This window comes from Drosophila subpulchrella, chromosome 3R (assembly GCF_014743375.2).
Source record: "Drosophila subpulchrella strain 33 F10 #4 breed RU33 chromosome 3R, RU_Dsub_v1.1 Primary Assembly, whole genome shotgun sequence".
NCBI lineage: Eukaryota > Metazoa > Arthropoda > Insecta > Diptera > Drosophilidae > Drosophila > Drosophila subpulchrella.
This window is the reverse complement of record NC_050609.1, coordinates 2871500-2898655: the sequence shown is the minus strand read 5'-3', so window position 1 is coordinate 2898655 and position 27156 is coordinate 2871500. Positions and strand designations below refer to the sequence as shown.

The following is a 27156-nucleotide window of genomic DNA, read 5'->3' as shown; positions in this document are numbered from 1 at the left end:
CTATGTATATTTAAAAGGGAGTGTTCATTAGGTGTAGCTCTTAGGTTGTACATTTAAGGCTTAAGTAAGAATCAAACATAATATTAAAATATTTTGGGTGTTCCCAACCTATTGAACTGTCAAAGATTGTTGAATTGCTGAAATTTTTGTAAATGGAGTTTGCATAATGCAGCTGATAAACCGCTGCCTATTCATTCAATTATTATTCTTATGTTTAGTATTTAAGTTTGAAATCTGGTCAAGCTCATAAGTCACTTTTATTGTTTTATAGTATTACTTCTTATATTCATTCAAATTTTATATTCAATTCCGATCATAAGGTGTGCCACCTTCCAAAAATGGAACTACTATCGCCCACTCTACCGATAGTCCATCTCTGACACGCCGGGATTTCTCTATTCTCCCAGCTGTCGCGATTAAAGAGGTGTCTTTGTTTACATTTTTAAAAAATGAACTACAATGCCAAGCGGGTGATGCGCCAAAGCTCGATATGCATTGGGGGCTCCAACGAGCTGGCTTCGTCGCCGATAATGGTTGGACCTGCCCCGCCCTCGGCGCCCAGCACGCCGCAGTTGCAAACCACGGAGGACATCAAGCCACTTCATGTGCAGCAGCGCCAGGTGATCCTGCTGCAGAGTGGCACCAATCCGCAGAATCCGTCGCCACAGCAGCAGGTGAACATGCCAGGACAGAATGCAGCCGGCGGGGCCAGTGGCAGTAACGCTTCTAACCAACAGATTCCGGATGATGCGCCCGTCTCACTTCTCACGGAGATTGCGGACATCATGCGGAGCTTTGGCGATAGCGACCAGCCGAGAACGGCCAGCGTCAAGCTGGTGGAGCAAATCCTGCAGCAGCAGCTGCGAGGCATCTTCAATGAGGCCTCCCTGGTGGCCATGCGGCGCAAGCAGAATCCTTGCCCCTCGCAGGCGGACTTCGAGTTCCTGATGCGCAACCATCCGGTGAAGATAGCGCGCATGCGAAAGCATCTCAAGGATATGCGCATACTCAAGCGGTTTCTCAGCATCCGCACGGGAAGGCCGCAAGACTTCATGGACGACTTAGAGCAGCAGGAGGAAGACGAGGAGCTGGCTATCGATGTGCACGAGCTGCACGACGAGGATCGCATGCGCCGGTTGTTCCGCGCCGATCGCATCTCGCAGATCCTGACAGGGCAACAGTACCTGGAATTTAACGAGGCGCGCAAGACTTCCTTCTACTGCCGCCACGGCGAGAAGATCAAGAACAAGTTCCGGCGCTTTCTGGATCTGCCCGCCGACCTGCGCATCCCCACGCCCACAATGAACATCCTGGCCTATTTGGCGCACGAGACCATTGCCGCCATTGTGGACTATTCGATTCTGACGCGTCTGAACTCTGGCAACCGCGTGACCGAGCCCTATAGCCGAGTCACCTCCGCCGGCGGCAGTCCGGCCATGATGCACGTCTGTCCCGAGGTCACCCAGGGTCGCGGCATGGAGGTGGTCAAGCCCATCAGTGTCCCGGAGATCCACGAGGCCATGCGTCGCTTCCGGCAAATGAGCAACCGGAAGATTGGGCGCTATCGCAACTCGTGCGACATTGATTTCCGGCGCAGCTTTCTAGCTATTTAAGTTATCACTAACATTGTGCAAAAAATATGAATGCCCTTGTTGATAGGAGCTTATGGCTTTTGTATTCATTGGCAATATATAGTAACATCCATAGAATTTTAACCAAATTGTAGTATTAGCTTGGCTAGAAGGAAAGAAGTTCCAACCTTAATTTACTTGACTATTAATTTTATAAATCTGATTTTTATATAGATACATACTTTTGTTTTTAACCCGTAACATCAAAGCACCCAGTTACCAATTTATTAAATGTTTATTGTTTTAAACTAGTTTTATGATACTTTAACTCTGGTCTAAGCTATCTCAATCAATAGGATTAACATATTTAAAAAAAAATTAAAATTGCTTTCAGAACACACTACCTTTAAAATCCGAAATAATCTGGCTTATTTAAAGAATATGTGTATTTAATTTCACTCTGCGAAACTTTTAAAATATACTTTGGTTGGCAGGTACTTTATTCATTAGTTCAGTATTGCCTGCAGCAAGATTTTTTGGCTTTTGAGGTCGGAGCTAAGAGAGGTGGTAACGCGCTTCCATTATGGACAGTGAATCATCCTCATAGCCAGCCGATAAATTGAAGCGGTAAACGAAGTTGAAACTGGCACCGACAGATAAATAAAAGCGCAATAAAGAAATTTGCCGACAGGCGCACACACACGTGCGCAAGGGGGACGGACACAAGCAACAACAAGGACCAACAAGGATGCCGCAGGAGTGCGAAACTGCAGCAAAAGGCATTAAGAGAAGCAACTCGCGAACGCACTTAATAATCAACTTCCTGTTGTGCATATAAATGTGTGTGGCGTGCATAACGACGAAGGATAAAATAGCGTATCTCGTACTGCAGTTCTAGATGTAGCTTCATTCGCCATTTGCTCGTTAAATGGGAATGAATTAAAAATCAATCTGGTTAACTTTTAAGAATAATCATTCAACGTTGGGACCTTTACATACTTTGTAATCTGGGAATATTTACAAGTTTCCATATACAATGTTACTTAATATTTTTGTTTTGATTATAATATATATAAGAAAAAGCTAAAAATGTTATAGTGTAACCCGTTAAAATAAGGTTAAACAAGGAACATTTTTATTGTGAATCCTAAATGCGAAATATTTTTAAGAAATTTGAATCTTTATAGTTAAGATTTCTTACTCTGCATATTTTGAATCATTAAATGTCAAATGAAAACTTACTTAAAAGTCTGGAAGTAAATACTTCAGAGGATTATCGTCTGGGAAGGTAGGAAAACATTATGCTATCTCCCTTCATTTTGTTATTTTAGACTGTCAGTGAGAATTATCCCTTACTATTTTGGCCTCCAATATTCACATTAAACGGTGACTTGAAAAGTGACTAAACACTTAATGTTGACGGCTCTCTGCTGCAACTGTGAATCTATGGGCCATTATTCTTAATCGATTGCTCATACGCCTAACGAGCAGCGGAACGAAGTCAAAAGCTCCTCGATGGCCAGTTAATGAAAACAAGCTGCCTGTGACGAAAATAAGCCAACAACTTGTTTCTTTACTCTGTCGTCCTTGTGCTACCCGCCATGCCTCTGGACTGCTTTCACCACTCCACTCTTTCTCCACTCTCACTCTTAATGTTACCAAATTTGCATTTCATGCGACTCTTCGCATCGTCCCCATCAGGACCATCATCATCATCAGCATCGTGGCGCTCGCCGTCGTCATTTCTTCGTATTGTCAAGTCACGTAGCCAATTTCCAGTCTGCATAAAGTCAATATGCCCCAATCCCATATATCCGAGCTGAATTTAACTTTTCTTAAAGAGCCAGCTGGAGGAGCTAATTATATATATAAATATAAACATTGGTATCTTATGCTCATTTGGCCTATATATGTCTTTTTGAGATATAATTTGTATTAACTTCTCAAACACATGTGCTTGTTAATATAAACCATTGAGTTATTTAATATTTCTTCATCTTCAAAATAAAATAATTTAAATAAAAATTATGCTATATATAATTAATATTTTCAATTTCTGCAGAATTAAATATTTTTTTCCATGGTTCTGCTTTTATTCCTTCACTTTTCGTAAATTTATTATTCGGGATCTCCTTATTCAATCCTTTATTAATATATATGTATAAAAAAAAGTTGAACTGGAAAAATAACATTTGAATAAATTTAAATATATATGTGTTTTAATTAAATGAAATGCTCATTATATAAAATTACGCACTTCTCGCTTATCCCATCCTCTGTATCTTAAGTTGAGAGACTTGCATTTGGTGTGGCTAAGCAATTGGATATTTTTGAAAATCCGTTCAGCTAAACTTTTTTAATTACTTTCACTTTCTCAAAAAGTTGCTGATGTCAGCCCGAGGCAATTTGTCCCGATGGCAGCCTCCGAGACTATTGACAGTTGCCTAGGCACAAACCAAGTAGGACCTAGCAAAAAATAAGAGAAACCAAAACAAAAACAGTCTCAAAAGAGGGGCATATTACACGGCCTTTTAATTTGAAACCGTCTTGAATTGTGTTGACACAAGTACTCAGGCTAAATACGTTGGAGCTGGTCTTATTCAAAATGAATGAGATTAGACGCCTTCAACAGAACGATCCCGCCATCGTCCGCCCGCCCTATGAACATAACCTGGGGGAGTTCTCATCGCGTCCCATTGTCACGGGTGGCACAGCTTTCATGGTCATATTATAGCACTCCCAAGTGCGAGTGAAAGTGGCGGTGAGTGTGTTTGGGTGCCCATGTGGACGACAGGTGAGTCGAGTCGAGGTGAGTGCACAAAGAAAATTGTCTTCATTTAATTAGTTAAGTGGCAGGAACAATTATATATTGGGGGACATATTAAAATACTTGACCTACTAAGTCAACAAATGACTTTATTTGCTTGAAAGCACATAATTTTAAACTTTTATCAGGGACAAAAACGTGAGAATTGAGAATGAGCTAAAAGGACCCAGCAAATCGTACCACATAATTTTAACAATTTATGTCCTTATTAAAAGGCACGAAGGTATGAGCTATAATATTAAACCTAATTTTATAGGTACATATGCATATCCTAATTGAAAGGTTTATTAAGGTATAACAACGTAGGTATGAGCTATAATATGAAACTTAACTTTAAAGTTATATCTTTCCTAACTAAACTTACATATAATTTATAGGAACTTGTAATTTGGGTGCCCAAATACATTTTGTGGTTTTTATGACTTAAATAAAGTAAAATTTCATTACTTACGTTTTTTCAATTTTATATATTATTTGTTTTTAATTTTTTTAAAGCTAACAAATTACTTTTGTTGTTCTTCGTTTACTCAATCCTGAACCTTCAAATTGGTGTTTCTAAAAACTGGGGACAGTTTTTGCAGGTCGAAGCGGTTAACAGTGAACGGAAATGGGAACAGTCATGCGCACTTCATAGTGGGAACAGCATTCAACAGTTTGCCGACCCGAAAATCCCCTCATAAATGCCATTTTGGGAATGGAATTGAAACGAAATACGCCCGAGTCCTCAGTAGCAAATGGCAAAATTTGAAACAAACCATTCCCAGTCGAAGGATGCTGGTTACATCATAAGGCAATCAAAGAGTTGTGACCGGAGAAATATACTCGGGATAATACCTAGACTTTTATTATAAATTAAAGAATTTTGCATTGATAAAATGTATTTTTATTAAAGACAATCTATATAATTATATATATAATTATCTATATAATAATAATTATTTTAACGATCTCGGAGATCAGATCTTCTTTAAAAGGCCCTCTGAAATAAAAATGTATAATCCCATAAATATTTGTAAATAGATGTATTTTATTTACTAGATTTTAATGGTTTTCCCCACAAAAATAAACTTTTATAATAAAATCAAACATTTTAACTTTTTTAAAGGATGCATCTTATAGATTCGAATGAAAATATTGATGTTTCGGTGTGTAGCATTTTAATGTTAGAATTGAGAGATACTTTTAAAAAGTTTTTCATTTTACTATTTGTTAAAAGTTATTGAAGGCCACTTAAAATGTAGAACAAAAATGATGTCGTGTTGTTTAAACTCGTTTGAAAATTCCATTCATCTGTGTCTTACATTTTTGTTGAGTCATTTCGTTGTTTATTAATATTTTATATCCTTTTATTATTGATTGCACACTTGTCTGCCATCAGATAAATTACACGGTAAGTGCTTAAATGTCTTTCGAACGGAAAAAGTAATGACAAAAAATGAAACTTTTCCTGCGGGCGGTACGAAAAAAAAAGGGAGTGGCAACGGTTTGGCCCCAAAGTTGGTTGCACTTTTGTTTGAATTTTCTTGGCTCTTTCATGCTCCTGTGGCCGCGAAAAGTTCTTTTTTTTTACCACGATGGCCTCTGTGTGACTTTTGTGAGGGGCTTTGTGGGCGAGTAGGTGGTTCGAGGATTACCCCGTTCTTCTTCGGCGGCAGCTGCTTTAAAACTTTGGATGCTCCTCATACATATGCTACATGTGTACTTTTAGGAGCCTTCGGGCGAACTTTCTACTTTCCACTGTCTGCGAAAAACGGAGAATCGGTGAAAAGAGGGGTTTGCTTGAGTTGACGAGGGGGTGGTTCTGCGGTCGAGGACGCCCTTGGGGGTTGGACCTGTCTGTCAAAGTTATAATGTGTGGCTGCCTAATTTGCTGTGAAAACTGATTTGCACATAATCAAAAAGGTCGTCTCCCTCGAAGCTCCACAATTGAGGTTAAGGCTGTCACATAGACCTGTTATTAACCATCATTAAATTGTTTAATTATTCTCTCTGGCCCGCTCGCTCATCGTGGATTTATAATGACAAACTAAGGTTTACAAAAGCCGCATGACTTTGCATAAAATCCATTTAATTAACAATTATTTTAAGTGAGCTCATTCAATCAACGATTCAAATAATTAACAGTGCATAAGCCGCTTTTTGCCTTGTGTATTGTCAGTTAGTTGATGTATTCGAGTGCCAACTTAAAAGCTGCAAATAAAATAAAGAGTCAATTTTAAATTATAGGGAAGTGCAAAGGTGTTTGCTGCTAAGCCAGTCTATTTTATGAACTTTTCCTTAATTGGCTTGTTTACATGACAAACTATAGAAAACATGGCTATAAATGTTGCCCATTTTCTGAAGTTGAAGTATAATTGACTTCAAAGCTGTAAATCCGGTCATGCAAAATTTAAATTTACCATTCATAAAAAAATTATGAACGCTTGACAAGCTTGCTTAACGAAATACATACAAAATTTAATGTTAAAGCTAGACAGTTTTTTGTATAAACCAATTTGATAAGCCAGTGAATTTCATTGATTGTAGCTGAGGCAAACACCAATATTCCGTGCATATTTTAATGTAATCCAAGTATCTTATAATACGCCTTGTAACATTTTGTGTTTATCTCCTCACCAAGAGCCACATGTAATTCAAATTCATTCAAATCTAAAATTCATATTTACCGATTGTTCGCATGTCAATTGCCATATTATTCGATCTGAATTGACACTACCGCAACTTTGGTGATGACTGGCAATACCTTTTAAATAATGCAGTGTTATTTATATCAGCCGGCGATAAACTCAAAAGAAAATTAGTACAAAAACCCGCAGACCCACATCGATAAGCGTACTCTTTAAAACCGTCGCGGCTGACCCCTGAATGTGTAATGAGGTCAAATCGTGGGGGTGCATCCGTGGGCGGAATAAATCAACGACGGGCCATCGTATATTCCGAGACTGTGGCCAAAGAATCGTTGGCCTTTGGCCAGGCGTATTATTAATATTTTCCATATCGCTTTTGTGCGATTTAATACTTTGTTTGAGTTCTTGAAAAGTAACAATGGCCAGCGCCAGCTGTGGATTGCAGGCGGTGCAAGGCCATGGAAATAAATCAAGTCCTAGACCGAGAAGAAAAATCAGCGTCGACATGCAGGCCACATCTTTAGCGATATGGGGGATATGTGGTCTCAGATGGCGCGGGCTTATGGGGCGTATGAGCAACCACATGCGAGTGTGCAACTCCGTGGCGAAGACCAACTACGAGTCTCAATCAAACAAAGAGCCCTGGTGCAGCTTGCCTACATGGCCAAAGTAAGAGGGCTAGAACATTGGTGATTGTCCAGGCTCGGTTAGCAGCTTTTTCCATTTCCATCCTCTGCTGCTTTCAACTCATCTACAAACAATGGCAACGGGTTCCAGGCTGGCTTAATGAGTGTAAGCCGCAAAATCAACGAGTTAAATCGTGTAAAGAATGAAGCTGAACCCTGAAATCGGTCTGCATTACACTGGTAAAATCCTAAAAAGCCAGCTGTCTCCCAAAAAGCATTGACAATTAAGTTAAACACTACTTCTGTAGTAATTTTAGTTTAATACATTTTTTTTTAAATCCAAGAGCACTTTATTTATAGTTTAAATTAAAATTAGAAGAATTTACTTTTTCGTTTCTTTTTATACCCGTTACTCGTAGAGTAAAAGGGTATACTAGATTCGTTGGAAAGTATGTAACAGGCAGAAGGAAGCGTTTCCGACCCCATAAAGTATATATATTCTTGATCAGGATCACTAGCCGAGTCGATCTAGCCATGTCCGTCTGTCCGTCTGTCCGTCTGTCCGTCTGTCCGTCTGTCCGTCTGTCCGTCTGTCCGTCTGTCCGTCTGTCCGTATGAACGCTGAGATCTCGGAAACTATAAGAGCTACAATACTGGGATTAGGCATGCAGATTCCTGAGATTCCTGCGCAGCGCAAGTTTGTTTCAAAAGAGTGCCACGCCCACTCTAACGCCCACAAACCGCCCAAAACTGTGGCTCCTACAGTTTTGATGCTAGAACAAAAATTTTAACTGAAATGTATTGTTCTCATCAATACGTACCGATTGATTTAAAAAAAAGTGGGCCACGCCCACTTTAGCGCCCACAAACCGCCCACAAACTTCAAAAAATCGTAAATATGAACGCGGATATCTCGGAAAATATCAAAGATAGAGAAACGGGACTTCGGATTTAGATTCCGTAGGTTTGAGCGCAGCGCAAGTTTGTTACGCGAATATGCCACGCCCACTCTTACGCCCACAAACCGCCAAAATCTGTGGCGCCCACAATTTTCATGCTAGATAAAAAATTTTAACTGAAATGTATTGGTCTCGTCAATACCTATCGATTGATCTAAAAAAATGTTTGCCACGCCCACTCTAACGCCCACAAACCGCCCAAGCCTGTGGCGCCCACAATTTTCGTGCTAGATAAAAAATTTTAACTGAAATGTATTGGTCTCGTCAATACCTATCGATTGATCTAAAAAAATGTTTGCCACGCCCACTCTAACGCCCACAACGCTTAAATCTGTCTACCGCCGGTAGGTGGCGCATTTGCTGCTTGCATATATCCATTTTCCTTTGGTCCCTTTAGCTGAGTAACGGGTATCTGATAGTCGAGGTACTCGACTATAGCGTTCTTCCTTGTTTTAATTACAAATTTTGTTAGCCCCCTGATGAAAATCCTGCCTACGCGCTTGGAACTAAAATATTTGACGTGTTTGTTTTTATGGTAATAAATTTATCAATATGGGATCATGTTTAAAATATGCATTAGTTCTCCAATATTTTTTGCCTCAGCTAGGTGAATGAATTTATCAATACCTTTTACTTCATAAAAATACTGCACCGGAAACTAATACACCCATCATGCTCTAACATGATTCTCAGGATTATATAGTTTTTAACATCCCGATGTCCATTTAGTTTTCAAATTAATTCTTATATTACATTTGATTTAGTAACCTTTATTTTGAATTCTGTCGTTGACCTAACCACAGTCAAACGGGCTTGGGCCACAAGATTTTCTCCCAGTGGAACGTATATCCCAGTGCATTTCGCCCTGGTTTCCTGCTGCACATTTATCAAATTCTAATATGCCTGCCCAGCCAGTCGAGCCACCAGAAGACCCGAAGCCCCCGAAAACACCGAATCGCCAGTTGTCGGCGGTCTGTGAAATGGATGTGTGCCTTCCTGCTCTCGAATGCCACATGGCGGAGCAACTGGAGGAACTGGAGGAGCAACTGGCACTCGGGAGTCAGGACTCTGGTCGGAAGCCACAATGGGAGACGCTGCAAAGTATGCAGCACAGGATCGAAAACATTGCTTCATCAATTTCAGTTCAAAGCAGGGGGCAAACAAAGTGGCAATGTTTCAAAGCAAACCCAAAGGGACAAATCAATGTGGGTAAATAATTTGTGAACGAACCTCAATCAAATGGCCTAGTGATTGATTCGATAAATAAATTTCCTAGACAAGCGGCTAGCAAATCGAAATCTAATTTGAGTCAAGAAGTTGCAAATATTTTACTCTATTGGCATAAACAGTTGAAGTTTAATTATGGCCAATATGTGTGTGAACTTCGAGTAGCACACACCTATGTATTAAATTGTTTGGTTAAATTAAATGTCCGACTCTCGAAACGTTTAAAGTGGAATCAAAAGGGTTGACACGGCCAGAAACAGAGGTCTCAACTCGTTTGTGGTCTGCGGCTGCTGATTTACGACGACAGTCTGTCATAATGTCGCAGGGCTCTTTGTTAATGCAGCCGAATCGCATCGAATTGAATCCAATCGAACTGAAACTGGCATTCGGGCCGGAAAGAAAATCAATTTGTCAATAGCAATCAATGCGTTTTTAAAGCACTAAAGCGCATTGCAAAGCTGTTAAACTTTTAATTCCATTTGGATAGCTCGACGGGACCAACAAATAAATCAAAGTCAGCCAAGGGTCGCAGCTCCCCAACCTTCATCCTCCATCCAGCGATCTCTTCTTTATTTTTCCCTCTAGGTCGGCAGCTGCAGCGAATGAATTAAAAGTACCGACCAACATAACAAACAAACGAACAAACAATCCAAACAAACACACAGTATTGTAAAAGTTTTCAATTTCGCTACAGTTGCGGCCGTGATTTAAGTGCCACGCCTGCTGTGACACACCAGCTTCGGAATATATACGCTTCGATTCCCATGCCCGATCCGCAAATAAATTCATTAAATAAAAAACAAATTCCGGCGCAGCGCCGGAAAATGGCATATAAATCTCAGCTGGCAGCCATAATTTGAGCCATCATTTAGACATACCGTAAATACAAATGCATTTTGTCTAAATTGTTTGCTACAATTTCCATTTGAGTGTGCATTCAATTGAAATTAAATGCAATTGTTTTTTTATTGCCCATCTCATGCACTCTGACACTCACTCATTCTCTTTGTGCGGAGTACCCCGAACTACGACCTCCGAAACAACCACCCATCCGTGCGATAAACAATACCCCATGCATTTTTAAAAATTGCTCGTATTTGAGATTAACGACATCCGCCGTATTTATAGGCAAAATGTTGATACGCTGCCAGGAACAACACTTGGCCAGCCACTTCTCTGAGGTCATTCGGGCCAAAAGTAAGGGCATGCATGTTTTTGGGTCTGTATCCCGATCCCGAAACCGCCACCGAAAGAGCTTACCCATAGTGGGCTTAAACTAATCAGAAGTAAGTTCTGTATTTCTAACATGGGGAAAACAGCGGAGTTTAATATTGAATTGGGAAATGATCGTGTCATTTCATTTCATATCATATCATCTTTGGTTCGTTAAAAGGAAAATATTATTTTTTTACCGTCGAATAGATAATACCTTGGAATAGATAAAAGTACATAAAATCTCTAAAGGACTCGTTGTTCATTTTCTAAATTTTTTTTTAATGTTTAAATTATTTAAAAAAAAAATTCATTTACTAAACTAAAAATACATTAGCTAAGAAAAGTCACTTATTGGTAAATATCTTAAATTGCCAACAGTTTTGTTCCCTTGTAGACATAATATTTTCCCTATGTGGGATGCTATTTCATAACATTTTTAGCCTAGTTTTAGCCCACTGTGCCACCATCTGAATATTTATTTGTTTTTGTGTTTCGCCGCTGCACGGCTACGTAAAAAAGGAAACCGAAATCGCCCAGAAGCAATCCAGGAAAAAGAGAACAAATCGGGGCGGAACACATTTCATAAATCTTATCCGCGATTGAGCACAGCTCCGACAGCCCTCGAATTTGTTTTCGATTTTTTTGGCCAGGACTTGGGCTCCCAGGACGGTTATTTTGTGGCCGATTTGTTTTTCGCCGATTGCCGTTCGACGTGCTGGTCGCTTTGCTCATCCGTTCGGGGTGTTGGATTTGGTTTTGACTTGGTCTTGGGTTTGAACTCCTCCAGCTGGCATTCCGGCATGGAGGCGGTCTTGACTAGCTTCTGGTTCTTGTAAGGACCGAAACGGGTGCGTGGGTCGCTGGTCCGGCCGAAGGAGATGAAGGATTTGGGCTGCTTAGTGGGCTTGCAGAGATCTTTCTGGATGGGGGTCTCCACATCAGCCGGAGGAGGAGGAGGAGTAGGTGGCGGGGTCTTCTTCTCGCGCATCACCTCCTTTGGTGGACATTTCACTCCCCTTGACCACCGTCTCATTCCATCGTATAACATTTTCAAGGCAAATACCATGGCTATCACAGCGGAAGCCATCACCAGGATCACGAGGATCAGATGGGCAACGGTCCAGGAGACTGGATTGCCAACTTCCTCGTACCACTCACGATCCCCGTGGGCCATCACCTGGCGGGCCACCTCCTTGCGCAACTTGTGGCAGTCGTAGGCGGACATCAGATTAACCCGGGTTTTAAAGGGAGCGGGCAACTCATCTGACCACCATTTGTCCCAGAGCTCCGCCTCATCCGAGCTGGGCAGCAGGTGGGCGCAGTGGGCACACACCTCGTTCATCCAATCCTGGCACTCCCTGCTCTCCAGGTTCATCCTGCACGCTGGATTCATTCTTGTTACTTGAGAGATTAATACTTTCGGAAAAACTTTTCGTTTTATTCTTTTTCCTTGGCTTGCTCAAGTTATTTTAATATTTTCCTTAAAATGACATCTAACAGTTGTCATATATGACATCAATATGTGATGACTAATGGTATGCAAGGCTCAAGCCAATTCTTTGCGATCTCATAAATGTTGAAGAACCTTACTACATTTAGGATTTTATAAAGAAGATACGATACAATTTAATATATAAAATTAGTTTTATATAATAGTGTTTTTTTAAATTAAACTAGTAAACTAGAAATAAATACATTATTTGATGATAGTTTCTAAGAATTATTAATTTTTTCATTAAAACAACTAAAATTTCACCCATTTATCCAATAAATATAAATTTACTGAGGTCCTTAAGTTTCGGAGAGATTCTTTCGGCCACGCCTCATTAAATTTGCCCACTTTATGGTGTACTTCCTTTTGGGTGAAGAGCTTTCCCTTCCAAAGTTTGGGGGCATACTGTCGTAGTTTAATGGTGACCCAGCTACAGCTTGACTAGAGGGCATGTCCAATCCCCTATCATTCCTTAACTTTGAGGCCCTTGGACCGCTGTAAGTGGGGGAAGATTTGGTGGCCCTCTGTATTGATGATACCGATATCGTTTCTGTAATAGCTCCCGACTCAGTTTCTGCGGCTGTATGGACTAATACTGGCGATGTTTCTGGCAATTGCATTAAAGTACAGTAGTTAGCTTTCAAAATGCCTTGGCTGCCATCTCCGTAAGAAATATCCCGACAAACGCCCATGGGACTATTTTTCCAAAATCGCGGGGTCCTGTTGATTCTTGACGAGATATTGGAACTGGCTTTTTGGAGTCCGCTAGTCGAAGAAGCTTTGTTATGAGTAGGTCCATCCAAAAAACGAACGATTGGGGATTTGGAACTCGGAGTTGAACCCCCGGAAAGACGTTGTTGTGTCTCGTCTTTTTTCTTAACCTCCTCGGGTTGGGCAAAGAGGCAGCTTCTCGATATCAGCCATATCCAGAAGCCGATCACAAAAAGCATAAAGGTTAACATCAGACAAAGGATCATGGGACTAACTTCGAACTCATCCTGACTGTAGGCGGACTCCAGATCTCTTTTCAACTGCATGCATTCCTGGGAAGTAATCATTTTATTCTTTGGTCCTTTAAGGATGCCTCCTTCTGAACTCCATTTTGGTTCATTTCCAGCACTGCATACTTCTTTGTCGTTAGACATTTTTATATATATATAAATTTTTTATATATAAAAAATTGGTGGCGTTCTTGTTAAAAAGTTCACATATGAAACTGACATTGAAATAAAATTCATGACGTATATTTTCTTAATTTACCTAAGACATAGTTCCCACATATATTTTTATAGGCATTACTTAAAAATAATAGTTTTTGTCGGGCTTTGTTATTTTTGGATCTTTTTCTTTAGGTGGAGAAGTAGATTTGGGAGGAGGTGTGGGTCGTTCTGGGAGAGGAGGTAGAGTTGGATGGGGTGGAATGGGAGGAAGCGTCGGATGAGATGGAACTGGAGGAAGTGCCGGGGGATCAGGACGAGGAGGAATGGGAATAGAAGAAGGCTTTGTAGAGGGAGAACTGGAACGGGTTGGAGGCTTAGTCAGAAGTGGATAAGGTTCGATTCCATCAGTTTGATTAGTTCTTCGACTGCCAGATGGTTGTTCGCCATTATCAGCTCTTCGCGAGGGTCTAAAGAATGGTGGCCACTGCCAAGATCGGCCAGGTCTGGTCTCATCCACATTCTCCCTATTAGCTGCTTCTTTGGGACTTGCCTCTTGGTATCCCCTATGGTCCGAAGACCTAAACCCATTATCAGTACCTGATTCGGGATCAGGTTCAGGCGTAGGTTCGGGATTGGGATTGGGATTGGGATCGGGGAATTCATCCGGTGGAGGACCAATGATGTAGACTTTTGGTGAGTATAAATTCAGCTTATCAGATTGTTTATACTTATCCCTTTTATCATCGTCGTCTTGGGCTGGTTTCGACGACTCCTTCCCATCCTTAAATGGTTCCATTATTTCCAATGGAATGGGGAAAATAACATTTACCCTACGTTCTTTTGCCATTGATGAGAGAATCTGCAGATGCCTCAGCTATGTTTGACGAAGTTAGGATTATTGGGATCCTTACAAATAATAAATATCAAGATATTACTTGTAGGGTAATTTGGTTCGTGGACATCACATCTGAGCATTCTTTTAGGGCTTGTGAAGCTTTGGCTTCGCCCTCGGCCAAAATGATCTTGGCTCGTGCTTCCCTTGATGCCTCCGCTTCCGCTGCCAAAGAGCGCTCCAAACTACTTGGTATGATGATTTCCAACCTGGGGATGGCGTTTCTAAAACTAGGGGTCAATTACATAAGAGGGGTTATCTTACAGGCCCACCCGTGTAACCCGAGCTCCCCAACGAGTGGTGATCCCGGCCAAGGCTTCCTGGATTTCCTCGGATAGTCGCTCCCTGGAGGTCAATATTTCGTGCAGTTTCTTGGATCCGATAATGCTGCGCAGAGTGACCTGGGAAATCCTTTTTATGGCATCATTTCCATCGTCAACCTTGATAAACCAGTCGATGGGATTGTATACGTGGTGGTACACAGCTACATTTACCGTTATCGTCACTGAGTCCTTGGTAAGCATATCCTGGAGATCGGAATCAATTACATCCGTACGAATATCCACTGTTCTGAACGAATCGATGCAGGGAAGCAGAAATACCAGACCTGGACCTGAGCAACCTCTGAAAGTGGAATTGAGATCATAGATCGTGCATTAGAGAAGTTAAGAACTTCACCTGAGACGACCCAATCGGAATACCACAATCCTCTTAAACTCCTTAACCACATATAGGCAACAGCATATCGAGAAAGGGAAAAATACCACTACACAAAACCAAGATATAAACACGGCTACCTTCTCAATCATCAGATTGCCCTTATCTGTAACGAAATAAGTTAAGAAGTAAGCTCGAAAGTCCTTCAAACTCTACCCGCATCTGAGGAAGGCTCCATCTTTTCACTCTTCTCATATTGGCCTGCATATTGCTTTTTCATAACAATGAATTTTTTGTTCGACCCTAGATAATTATTTGATTGAATGTTATTTCAAAAGTATCTTATTTTGGGTCCAACCCAATTTATACGAAACAATCCACTTACTTCTTTCCACTTTTCTTCAAGCCCCCCAGAGCTTAATATTTTCAAATTTAATCATTTGCATATTGCGCCAGCAGGAGTAACTGAAAAACTTAAATTTTATTTGAAATTGCATTTTTCATGCAAGTTTCTTGAATGGCAAACTTTTTTTGGGCAGCAGCAAAAAAAGCAAAACTCTCTGAATGGTCAGTCACAAATAAAAATTGGCCAAAAAATAAAATAGAAAGGCGAAAACTTTATCACAGAGCGAGGCTGACAAAAGTTCGTAGAGCAAAAGGAGGAAAACTTTTGTTTTCTCGCCTTCTCTGCTATTTTTTATGAAGCGACAAACAAATGGCAACTGACTGACCAGGCTTTAATGCTATATATATTTATAAAGGGGTTTCTGAGGTTGGGGTAGCTGGGGTAATAACTTCGAAATGACTTTTGTTGCTTCCTTGCGGCAGTCTGGAAGTTGCCACTCTTTTTTTTATATATTTTTTCTGCCTTCCGTGACCACATGTGCCGGTCCAAAAGAAAGTTTTTCCTCTCTTACCAGATTCATGGCCCCAGCGCCATCATAAAGTAATTTATGTGATTTGCCCATTCTTTTGGTGACCTCAACAGTCTGCGGAGTGGACCTCCGCACCTCCTGCCCTCCTGCCGCAGTTTATCTGATTGCAAGTGCAGCGACATATGGTCAAGTCCGAGTCCAAGTCCAGCCAATTATCCTGGCGCGTCACACAGAAAATTACTCTATTATATTTCGCTCTGATGACGGATAAAGTTATTAGTTCCCATGGGAGCGGTGGTGTGAGTCCTGCCATGAACTGCGAAACAAAGAGCAAATGAATGTCCCGACCCGCTCTGATAAGCTAATCCATCATTGTCAGTTGTCAGGACGGGAAATGGGAAATGGGTACGGTATGGTATGGTATTGTATGGTGGCTAAAAAAAGAAAGGCAATGCCGGAGGCAACAACACGGTATTCCACCTGTTGCTTGATGGAAGGTGGCAAATTAATGGCTTTTCAATGCAGTCTCAGATAACGATGCAATTGCCTCAATCATCGCCGATAAGTGTGGGGCGTGTCAATTGAGTGTGGAAGGGTTGAACGATGGATGCGAAAGTGAATGTGAATGTTGCTGTTTTTTTTATTGAAGCTATTTAAAATGTGTGGCAGTCTCTTAACATATTTCCAATGGTTATTCTTTAAAACTAAACTTTTTGAAGATTTTAACCTTGCCTTGAAGTTGGGGTTATAATAAATGCAATATAAATATGTAATAATTCAATTTGGATTATTCTTAAAAAATATCTGAAAAAAATCTTACAGAAAAATGGCTGTTAACATTTATTTGGGTAAGTTGCCTATATAAGCCATTTTTGAGGTCCGAAAAACGAAAAGTAGGCGATGAATTTTGACTTCATATCACAAGAACAATGACTTAGTTCAGTTTTTACTAAACCCTAAGCCTTAGCATACACAGCATCAACCAAAATTTTAAGTGATTTTACCAAGCCTTTAAAATAATATAAAAATATTTAAATATTATTTATTAAAATAGTAAAACATGCGGGACATGCCAGCGCAGGTGGGGGCCACATGGTTCACCAATCTGTCCGACTTCCAGGTGCAGGCCATTCAGGCTTTGGAGTTCTCCATCCGGGACGATCATGCCGAGGCGACGGTGTACCGCACGCAGTTCTGCCTGAATCGTTTGGGAGTCACTCCCATGGTGAAGGTGCGGATGCTGCGAAAGTTGTTAGGTGTTTGCCGGGGCAGCGATTTGGCCTTTCTCTACTTTCTCCTGGAGGCATGCTATAAGGGAGCTGGTTTCGCCTACAGCGAAAGGATACTGATGTCGGCCATTACCTACATGGACTTGGAGATGACAATGCGCGAACTGGACCGCATCCTGCCGCCGGGAGTGGAGCGGCTGAAGAGGACAAAGTCTGTGGCTCCCCCGGTGGCAGCCACCTCAATCTCCTTGCCGACCAGGCGGGTCTCGGATCTCCGTAGTGTCCGATCGCCCTATTTTACGCCCCTGCCAAAGCCCAAATTGCCCATGGGTGGTGCCAAGTTCTCCTCTAAAAGACCCCGCCTGGTGGTCACCTTTCCCTTCTGGCCCGCTGGCGAAAGACCCAACTATAAAGTTAACGACGAAAGCCGCTGGTTTGCCAAGTACAAGTTCCAGCCGGTCAAGCGGATGCTCTTCAAGATGGTGGGCGACATCATGGGTGACTATTGGTGCAAGATAGATGCCACCTCGCAGGCGGAGGACGAGACCATGCCCATTTGCGAGTTCCACAAGGAGGCAAGGCGACAGGAGCAGTTGGTCAAAGATGCCGCCGTGGTCAGGGCACATCAACAATGTCTGGCCCTGGTGGACGTGACTTCGCGCCAGGATGATGTCCTCAAAAAACGCTTGGTGGCTCAGCTGGAAAGGGACATTGAGATGTACACCCTGCGATGGCAACGACTTCGCCAGCGCCATCACACGGATGTCGTTTTAGTGGAGGATCACGATCAGCTGTGCTCGGTGGGCAAGGTGCCCACTACTGTCCAAGTGGACAAGGTAAAATACCTCTACCAGGAGGCGGACATCGGGCGACTGAGTACCAAGCCCAATCTGGGTGTCCATGTGATTAGCGGCAAGGACACCGTGAGTCGTTTGAGCACAGTACGCGTCTCGGATCCAGATGATGACATCCAATGTCCATTGCCCCTGCCAGAGGAGAAGAAGCTGGCCGACTGTCCACCATCTATTCTTGGACATGTCAAACGACCGCGCAGGGTGATCATGACGCAGACAAAGGTCGGTGATGTGAAGCCACCATCGCCCTGCGAGAAGCCTCCCAAGCCAGGACGCTTCTTTGTGGGCCCTCATCGGCACAAGCCCTTTGTGTTCCATTACCACGAGATGGCCCCGCAGGATCAGAATCCCGCAGCTAAGGATGTGATACGCAGCCAGGCTATAAGAACCCTGAGAGATCAGAGTTGCCCCTCCACCGAGGATGAGTACAACGAACGGGTGGATCCCAAAGCCCAAGTGGTGGCTACCATCGTTGAGTGCGCCCAGAACATGTGGTTCGGCTCCCTGGAGGCCCATCAACGGAATCAGGAGTCTATAAAATCCGAAAGGCCAACTAATTCGGTTATTATTCCTCAGCCCCGTAGACGCACCCAGACTTCCATAAAATCGGAAAAACCATATGATTTTGATGAGGCGGTAAAGAAAGAACCTTCCCCGATCTGCGGCGGTGGAGTGGAGAATGAGCTGGACTGGGCCAAGGACATCAAGAAATTTGATCCCAATAACAGAAATTTAATGGAACGCCTTCTGAAGGATGGATTTACTATGCTGCGACGGGATCCACGTTGCGTCTTCGCCGCTTTTCCCAATTCCCACAAATCCTTTGTGATGCAGGAATGGATAAAGCGACGGTATGGAAAGACCTACAGCCACGAGGAGATCAGCAAGGTGATCCAAAAGGGACTGAGCTCCTTTGTGCGCGTCGAGAACCAACTGACCAATGCACCCAGTGTGAAGCGTGAAGGATTCTCGGCCGAGGACACCTTCGACGACTTTGCCCGCCTGGAGGCGCATGCCAAGAAGTTAAAGGCCAACTACCGAATGCCACTCAACGACAGAATCCTGACCCTCACCCGCATCTGCTGGCAGGCCCTGAGTCCCCACCTGGTCAGAAACTCCTCCATGCTGAAGAGTTTCTTTGCCTATCTGCCAGTTCGTTACGCAGATATGCTGAGATAGGATAGATGGGAAACCTGGGATCCTATCCATAGTTACCATGACCTGGACAAGACTTTTAACGTTGCTAAATTGTTTGTTACCAAATTTGTAGTACCGTTCCTTTTACCATATATTGATGCAAGTAATTATACATTTAAATTTGTTTAACTCAAAGGGATAAGTTCTTTTAAAATTGAATTTTTTTGAAACCAAAAAAAAATGTTTGGAAATATAAAAAAGGCTTAATAATTTTTTTATTCTCGAAGTTGAGAGTAGAAATAAAGAATTATATAAGAAAGAAGCGAATTTATAGTTTTTTTTAAGTGGATTTCTCTTTACTTCAACGCTGTCTATACCAAGCTAAGAAAAACTATTCGAACTAAGCGTATTCAATATAAATGAGAAAATTTAATTAATGAGCGGCATACAAATAAGTGGATAGCGTGCCGGGGTCCTTGTTGGCGTGGCATGTCCTGCTGGATCCCCGCAAAATTCATTGAAATTACCAAGCGTGAAATGAGCAGCTGTCACAGCGGCACAAAAGAGACCCTGAACGAGGCGACTTCAGTAGACTCGTGTCCAACATGCAAAGCCATCTACTGAGCCGGAGAAGAAAGGACGCACGGAACCGATTCCGATATTCACACTCTCCGATTCCGATTCCAATTTGTCGCTTATTTCCGGGGCTTAGGACGTTTATTTTTAACAAGACGTTTGATTTGATGAAATTGTTTTCTTATAACAAGATCCTTTAATACTATTTTCCGCTGCATTTAAATGGTTAAAAAATAATTCTAAAAACTGATTGAAATTTATTTTGTTTTCCCTTTAATAACTTTCAACGGTATTGTATGAAGTAAAGATTGTTTTGATATAAATTTAATGCATAAAAATTGACCAATAATTTATACTTATTTCTATTTCTGCTACCAGCTTTTTTAACAGATTTCCAGAGAATCCAAATATTTGTTGTAGTTTGCCCAAGAAAACCAGAACGACCGCCTGTGGCATTGACAAAACGAAGAGGAGACGAAAGCATCCTGAGATCTAGACAGAAGGCGAGTGGCAATTTGAAATTTCATTAAATTTGTCTCAATGCAGACACTTTTTCCCACTTTCGGTTTCTTTTTTTGGATCCATTGTTCGGCGACGGAAATGAATGGTACGAAAGCTGAAATTTGCCATGGAAATCAGTGCAGATGACTTGGCAACGATGGTGTTGGGAGAAAATGTGGGTATTCCCATCCAGTAGTTGTCTACAAAAAAGGAGAAAAGACCATTCGATTCTTAATGGGCATGCAGCACTTGCGGCCTCCGAAAGTTTCGAATAAATTCAATCATGTCCAAACTGTTTTGGCCCGCTGTTTAAGCCATAAATTAATGTTGCACAGAAACGGAGCTGTTAATTCCCACAATCAGCAGCTGAATTGTTTGGCTCCGGCATAAATCTGGACCGGCGATAAGTCCGTGTCAGGACGAATCCTCGAGCATACGTATTTCTCCAGCCGGAAATGTCCGCACGGCGACTTCAAGGAGCCAAAAGCAACAAGCGACTAAAAGATAAAATCCCTATTTTTTTCGTTTCTCGTGCGGATGCGGATTTGTGCGCTCACTAAAGTGCAGGAAAGTAGAAATGCCGTGACATCAGATGGGTGGAGACTCCAATGGGTGGGGACTCCAATGCCTGGAGCGTTGGGAAATACGTAAATTTCCAAGTGGGTAAAAATGTGAAAATGTGTTGGCATTAACAATGCCAAAGCTGAGCTTAGATAAAGCGGGAATGCAAAGAGAGAAAAGCATTGGCACCGGCACAGGATAAAGATGTCCAGGTCATCTAATGCCACCGAGTCCACTTTAATGTGGATGCTTAAACATCCATTCAACATATGACAGCTTTCAATCCATAATGTTTAAAAAAAGGTTAGATAATACATATAAAGGACAAATCAAATCTCTGTTATATTTTAAAAATGTATAAAAATTATTAGGTAAAAATATTTATAAATATTTGTATCATTATTAAATCACTATAGATTTTACCCTCCCTAAACCGATACTTGAAATGGGTCTAAAAGGCTTTCATTTACTTACACTTCTATTTTCTAAGTGAATAACTTTTCCGGTACTTTTATCTAATTTTCCCCAAACTGTGAGTAATTTTTGCCAAGCTGCCTAGAATCAAAATTCTTAGACAGCTTTCGCTGAACATTGACTCGCACATGTTTGGCAAAATGTTTTGCCTTGTCAGCAAAATCCTGGCCTTGACTTAATTTATGCTCGGCAAAAGGTTGCTGATATGCATAAACATGTGTTGGGTGCTCAGCTGAGGCGTATAAATGTCTTGCTAATGACACTCATCCACGGGCGAAAGAAAGGCCAATTGTTATTTAAATTGCGTGTTGACTTTGCCTAAAAGTCAAACATTCGCCAACGAATTCCAGAAATTGGCAGGGGAGCTGGCTAAAAGCAGTCTCTGCAGACGGAATTTATGCGATACGGATATGAATCTGGTTCTGAACTCACAAACAAAAAAATGGAAATAAGGGATTCACAGACAATCGACAGGGAAAACTCAACCAGAAAACCACTAACGAGCACATTTAGCCAGCATTTTTTGCCGCCCACAATTTTTTGTTGGCTTATATGAGTGTGATCCTGTTTCGCCCGTTTCCATTCATGTCTTCCACTTCATTCATTCTTGGGTTTCTGGGGCCCTCCATTTGGCCCTTTTTTCGTTTTTGGTTTTCGGTGTTTCTGCGGTCACACACTCCAAATGCATTTTCAGCTGCATGTGACTGGGGTCAAAGAGTTGGCAAAGGGGGCTGTTGGCCAGAGGATATGGGGTCAAAGACCCTCTTATACCCTGGCTGAGAGCTATGTTATCCTGCTCTACAGCTTGAAGTGTTTTCGGGTTTATACAATGGTAAATGATGGAGTTTAAATTAAGGTATTTGGTTCTTGACTTGCAACTCATTTGTGGTTGGGTTTAACTTGGCCTTAATTTATTAATGGAATTTTAAGAAGAGAACATTTTTGACACTACAATAAAATACCCCAAAACTTTAAAATAAAGTAATTTAAAGCTTGTCATAACTCAATAATTTTCCAAATATTTAATGGTTTTATTTATAAATTATTATTCATACAAAAATGTAATTACCTATACATTTTATTATCAACATTAATTTATTAATATAATATAACAATTTTCGGTTTGGTCTGTGCATTTATATTTATGAAAAAGTGTATTACTCATTCGCTGCTATAAGCAATCCTTTCCATATGCTTTCCATCTACTTATTTTGGCCTAGTTTCCGGCAACCGCTATTGCCGTTGACTCTAACTTCATTTTGGGCTCGTTTTCATTAGTTCGTGGCCAGACTGAGGCTATTTGGCAGAGTGACCTGCAAGCCGCCAAAAACCAGGCTGAACCAGTCAATTTGTTGGCCTAAAGGTGGGGCAGTTCGCTCAAAAGAAAATAAAACCAAGCGAACATCAAGCGTTTAACTAATGGTGCTTTAATTATTTCGGTATTCGTAATATCGGAAATTGTTTTTTCCTAATTAGATCTTTCAGAGCGCAATCGTTAAATCGTTTTTCATGTTAATTTGAAAATACCCGAAAAGCGACCGCCCACTGGAAAATTCACCCAAGGCCGCAGCAAACTGTCGATGGGAATAAAATAAACCAATTTCCTATCGTCGCATAGCCGAAGGCTTCCGGTCGCCCGGATACCCGGAGTTGACCGCAGACGCGGATGTGTGTGTCGAAATTTGGCATGAAAATGAAAACGAAAACGGAAAGTTTTCCACCACGCCCCCTGAAAATCCCTCCCATTGCTCCCCCCTGGGGGCCCTTGGGCCCCCCCGACCGAAAGTTGTGTAAATGTGGGGATTTGAGTCCGGGAAAGCATAAATATCGGCACAGCCAAAATGTCACGCTTCCGCACCCCGAAAAACCACGTTGGCAAATTGAAATAGAAACAATTTCAAGCGGTTTTTTGGCCGCTGCATTTGCACACCCACACGACTATTTGCCGCTGCACGTTTTAACCCAATTTGGGTGTTCGCCCAGCCACGTGGCTTTTAATTGAGCTCCCACCGTCAGTCACATCTAATTATAATTGCCCACGATGGGTGCCGTCGTACTGCCAGCCGGGAATCTTTTGGCGAAAAGGGAGCGGGGTCCCGGCCATGGTAATATTTCAATGTTATCGTGCCAGTCATCGTCACGTTCACGCCGCCAGGTATTATCATCGGAAAAGCCTTCTCGCCAGCCACCGTCTTGACTTCCTCTTCCGGCCACTTTTCAAACTTTCCCTATTTTGGATTTCCCGCGTCACAAAGGGTTCCTGGCTGCCAAGAAGCCAGCCAAGCGGCTTTTGTTACTAAAATTAGGAGCTCTTCGTGTTGGGTTCATTTTTCCATGTCAGATTTTGACACTTCTGCCGCGGCACCTTTGGCCTACAGAACAGTGAGTTTCGTAAGTATATGGATCATTGAAGAACTTGATAGAACTTGGTAATTATAGTAATCGGCTTCAATTTAAGAAAGAAGGGGATGTATAAAATTTACGGATAGCTAGAGTTAGTTAGATATTATAATATTCAAATAACTTACTTAATAACCCTAATAGTTGTTCTTATATATTTCATTATTCTCCATTTTTTGGTATGCTTTGAGGTTTTAGTTTACGGATAGCTAGAGTTAGTTAGATATTATAATATTCAAATAACTTACTTAATAACCCTAATAGTTGTTCTTATATATTTCATTATTTTCCATTTTTTGGTATGCTTTGAGGTTTTAGTGCTTTAAAATGTTGTGCTCCGCTCATTAGTCCCATTTCGCAAATGAAAACAACAACCACAATTTTTCATTGGGACCAAAACAGGTAGTCAGTTCTCTGCACAATATGCATTTCCATCACCTACCGATCCCTCATCTCGTATTCTGACCTTTCCCCTTGCTGTCACCCAGCGAATTCTGTTCAAAAAAGTGGCTTGCTTATAAGCAGAGTACTGTGCACTTTTGGGGTTTTTGCGGGTTGACAGTGAATGGGTTGCAGTTGAGCTTTTCTAGTTGGAAAAAGGAAATTTATGAGCTCTTGCGGGTTATGTGCAATTCAACGCCCCCCTCCTTATTTGCTCAAAATTTCATTCGCTTGCAGGGCGGAAATAAATGAGAAAGAAAATTCATATGAGTATTTCAGGGGGTCTTCCGGGGTTATCTGCTACTTCGATGTGGTGCCTTTGAAATAAACATCATACACACGAGTCACGTACTTTTTTTCACTTATAGATAATTTAAAATTTATCGTCATGAGCGATCGCAACGAGGAGAAGCAAGGTAAGGTATATGACCAAAGTGGCAGCCAATGAATCTAACCAGAAAGAACCTTTAATAGAAACCAGACAAAAGGAATTCCAGAGACCTTCGGCTCAAGGTGCGCCAGCAGGTCGGCAGCCTCCTCCAAGTCGGTACATTCAAACCAGTAAGTAAGCCCTAACAACCCTAAGGTCCCATGCTGATCAGATTATTACCTATTTTCCAGCTGAGGACAACAAGGACTCCACTTTTGAGAAGTGCGCCGTGGCACTTTGCTGGTTCCTTGTGGCCATAACATTGCCCTTTTCCTTATGCTGCTGTGTAATAACAGTTCGCGAATACGATCGATTAATTATCCTTCGGCTGGGTCGTCTAAGGTGGTGTTTACTGCTATTTGTCAAGGACTGGTGACCTAAATATAGTCCTACATTCCACAGGAGGGGTCTCCGGGGACCAGGACTAGTGTTTTTGTTACCCTGCATAGATGACATCCACAGGGTGGATATGCGAACCGATGTCGTCAACGTTCCTCCACAGGACGTGCTCACCAAGGACTCGGTGACGATCACCGTGAATGCAGTGGTGTACTTTTGCATCTACAGTCCCATTGATTCGATCATCCAGGTGGACAATGCCCAGCAGGCCACAGAGATGATCTCACAGGTAACGCTGCGTAATATCGTGGGATCCAAGACGCTTCATGTCCTGCTGACCTCCAGGCAGCAACTGTCCCGGGAAATCCAACATGCCGTGGCCGGCATCACAGCTCGCTGGGGAGTTCGTGTGGAGCGTGTAGATGTGTAAGAAAAGTATTCTCTAAATTTAAAATACCTACATTTTTTTTAACAAAAGATAGGTGTTTATAAAAAATATTAAAACTAACTAAAAAGTAACTTCCGGTATCAACGAGATTGATTTGCTTAATTATAAAAAATGTAACAATAATTATTTGTACCTTAGGATGGATATCGTATTGCCCCCCAGCTTGGAAAGATCCCTGGCCAGCGAGGCTGAAGCTGTGCGAGAAGCTCGTGCCAAAATTATCTTGGCCGAAGGTGAGCTTAAAGCCTCGAAGGCTCTGAAGGAGGCCTCCGATGTGATGTCCGAAAACAGGATTACACTTCAGGTAAAATCTTAGGGCTTGCGAAGGGTATATCTAAAGCAACTCCTTCTGTCTTAGCTGAGGCATCTGCAGATCCTATCTTCGATCGCCTCGGAGCGACGTGTTAGGATCATTTACCCCATTCCTCTAGAGATAATGGAGCCCTTTATGAGTGGCAAAGAAGACACGAAAAATAAGAAAGACGGTGGTGAAGATGGCCCTGGTGGTAGCAAGGACACCAAAAAAATTGAAGGAGGAGGTGGTGGTGCGGAAAGTAGCACCGAAACTCGAAAGGAGGGCGGTGGTCATGGTGGTGGCGGAGTCCTTTCTAATTTCTTCTTTAGTGGTAAGGATGATATAAAGCCAAAAACTAAAGAAGATGTTAGGGGAACGGAACCAAATGAACCTGGCACCTCAAAAAGTTTAATGAAAGTTCCAAGAGATGAATTTCTAATCGATATAGGTAAAGATGAAAGTCAGATAGTAAGGACAGATGAAGAAAATCAGAGACCTACATGTAAGAGTATATCAAATGCTCTTTATATTAATTTATTTGAGTATACGTATTTTCTAGATGTCGCCTATGAGTTCGAGCGTATAAAGCGGAGTCCTGCGAGTACGTCCTAAATTTTAAGCATAAACGTTTTATACTTAAGGATAGTCATCAGAATATTAAATTGTGATCCAGTGATATAATTTTTTTTTAATGTCGGGCTTGATTAGTCTTTTTCGCGACATCGATTCTTTAATCAACAGACTTCGTGTAAAAATCGCCTTACTTTACTGTTTTATGTATGAAAATAACAAAGAAAGCTTATAAAGCTTGTATATTCTTTTTACAGACCTTAACTCAAACGATGCCAGTGCCAAAAAGACTGCGATGCAAAGTTCACCGCAGAGACCAGGCGAGTGTTATTAAGTGATACGAAGTGATTTGTTATCCCACCTCCCCTAACTTGTCGCCCTCTTTTCTGAATTTCTTGTTTAACAGGGGGCCTGGCGTTTATGGACCTGCAATCTTATCGGGACTTCCTGCGAACTCGTCGGTAATCAGCCGGCGGGCTGGCAGCCTCCTGGCAGCAGGACAATGGAAAGGCCAAGCGTGAAATGAGCAACAGTCACGTCAGCCGATGGGGCCACAAACTTGATTGAAGGGCATTAGCCTCGCTCCCCATCCTCATCCTCATCCATTGGCACAGCCATTGAAGGGCCTCCAAGCGGTTTTTGTGACACGATAAAAAATAGCCAAATGCTTGGTATTTTTCACTCGCGGTGAGAATGGAATCTCGGATGGCAATTTATCTCTTTTAATAAATTGGAAGTTTTCGAGTCGATAATTTAATGCCGGTATAAAATAT

At 41.8% G+C, this 27156-nt stretch overlaps 6 protein-coding genes across 12 annotated transcripts; 3 read left to right on the top strand and 3 right to left on the bottom strand.

Moving 5' to 3' along the window:
* The first annotated feature begins 389 nt into the window (after window positions 1–389).
* Window positions 390–1882, top strand: LOC119563433 (transcription initiation protein SPT3 homolog). 2 transcript variants are annotated; one of them, XM_037876820.1, is made up of 2 exons: window positions 390–674; window positions 738–1882. In XM_037876820.1, the coding sequence occupies exons 1-2, from the start codon at window positions 450–452 to the stop codon at window positions 1611–1613; spliced, it is 1101 nt and encodes a 366-aa protein (XP_037732748.1). In that variant the 5' UTR covers window positions 390–449; the 3' UTR covers window positions 1614–1882. The 2 variants fall into 2 exon arrangements, with proteins under 2 accessions (XP_037732748.1, XP_037732747.1); XM_037876819.1 differs by having other exon boundaries at window positions 391–1882.
* A 9628-nt stretch (window positions 1883–11510) lies between these two features.
* Window positions 11511–12496, bottom strand: LOC119562974. Its single transcript, XM_037876150.1, has one exon. It carries the CDS (start codon window positions 12443–12445, stop codon window positions 11723–11725), a length of 723 nt encoding a protein of 240 aa, XP_037732078.1. The 5' UTR covers window positions 12446–12496; the 3' UTR covers window positions 11511–11722.
* Window positions 12497–12812: 316 nt separating this feature from the next.
* On the bottom strand, window positions 12813–13755 carry LOC119561829. The gene has a single exon (XM_037875311.1). It carries the CDS (start codon window positions 13687–13689, stop codon window positions 12844–12846), a length of 846 nt encoding a protein of 281 aa, XP_037731239.1. The 5' UTR covers window positions 13690–13755; the 3' UTR covers window positions 12813–12843.
* A 55-nt stretch (window positions 13756–13810) lies between these two features.
* On the bottom strand, window positions 13811–15573 carry LOC119558162 (band 7 protein AGAP004871). Of its 5 annotated transcripts, none has more exons than XM_037871444.1 (6): window positions 15470–15573; window positions 15275–15419; window positions 15091–15220; window positions 14861–15036; window positions 14640–14805; window positions 13811–14578 (listed from the first exon to the last, which is right to left on the bottom strand). In XM_037871444.1, exons 1-6 carry the CDS (start codon window positions 15531–15533, stop codon window positions 13844–13846), a joined length of 1416 nt encoding a protein of 471 aa, XP_037727372.1. In that variant the 5' UTR covers window positions 15534–15573; the 3' UTR covers window positions 13811–13843. The 5 variants fall into 5 exon arrangements, with proteins under 5 accessions (XP_037727372.1, XP_037727390.1, XP_037727356.1 ...); XM_037871462.1 differs by having other exon boundaries at window positions 14861–14997; XM_037871428.1 differs by having other exon boundaries at window positions 14861–15220.
* A 1510-nt stretch (window positions 15574–17083) lies between these two features.
* On the top strand, window positions 17084–19543 carry LOC119555237. The gene has a single exon (XM_037866520.1). The coding sequence runs from the start codon at window positions 17189–17191 to the stop codon at window positions 19388–19390; it is 2202 nt and encodes a 733-aa protein (XP_037722448.1). The 5' UTR covers window positions 17084–17188; the 3' UTR covers window positions 19391–19543.
* Window positions 19544–24598: 5055 nt separating this feature from the next.
* LOC119556941 (band 7 protein AGAP004871) lies at window positions 24599–27156 on the top strand. 2 transcript variants are annotated; one of them, XM_037869437.1, is made up of 9 exons: window positions 24599–24717; window positions 24776–24862; window positions 24923–25073; window positions 25134–25496; window positions 25657–25822; window positions 25877–26315; window positions 26373–26414; window positions 26641–26703; window positions 26790–27153. In XM_037869437.1, the coding sequence occupies exons 1-9, from the start codon at window positions 24690–24692 to the stop codon at window positions 26846–26848; spliced, it is 1398 nt and encodes a 465-aa protein (XP_037725365.1). In that variant the 5' UTR covers window positions 24599–24689; the 3' UTR covers window positions 26849–27153. The 2 variants fall into 2 exon arrangements, with proteins under 2 accessions (XP_037725365.1, XP_037725374.1); XM_037869446.1 differs by lacking the exons at window positions 24599–24717; window positions 24776–24862; window positions 24923–25073 and having other exon boundaries at window positions 25341–25359; window positions 25416–25496; window positions 26790–27156.

Coding starts and splice junctions, on each gene's coding strand:
- LOC119563433 (XM_037876819.1), top strand. CDS start 450: ATGAACTACAATGCCAAGCGGGTGATGCGCCAAAGCTCGATATGCATT.
- LOC119562974 (XM_037876150.1), bottom strand. CDS start 12,445: ATGAATCCAGCGTGCAGGATGAACCTGGAGAGCAGGGAGTGCCAGGAT.
- LOC119561829 (XM_037875311.1), bottom strand. CDS start 13,689: ATGTCTAACGACAAAGAAGTATGCAGTGCTGGAAATGAACCAAAATGG.
- LOC119558162 (XM_037871428.1), bottom strand. CDS start 15,533: ATGAAAAAGCAATATGCAGGCCAATATGAGAAGAGTGAAAAGATGGAG. Junction 15,420..15,469: donor GGAGCCTTCCTCAGATGCGG/GTAGAGTTTGAA, acceptor ATTTCGTTACAG/ATAAGGGCAATCTGATGATT. Junction 14,806..14,860: donor CGGGTTACACGGGTGGGCCT/GTAAGATAACCC, acceptor CGCCATCCCCAG/GTTGGAAATCATCATACCAA.
- LOC119555237 (XM_037866520.1), top strand. CDS start 17,189: ATGCGGGACATGCCAGCGCAGGTGGGGGCCACATGGTTCACCAATCTG.
- LOC119556941 (XM_037869437.1), top strand. CDS start 24,690: ATGAGCGATCGCAACGAGGAGAAGCAAG. Junction 24,718..24,775: donor TCGCAACGAGGAGAAGCAAG/GTAAGGTATATG, acceptor AACCTTTAATAG/AAACCAGACAAAAGGAATTC. Junction 24,863..24,922: donor AAGTCGGTACATTCAAACCA/GTAAGTAAGCCC, acceptor CCTATTTTCCAG/CTGAGGACAACAAGGACTCC.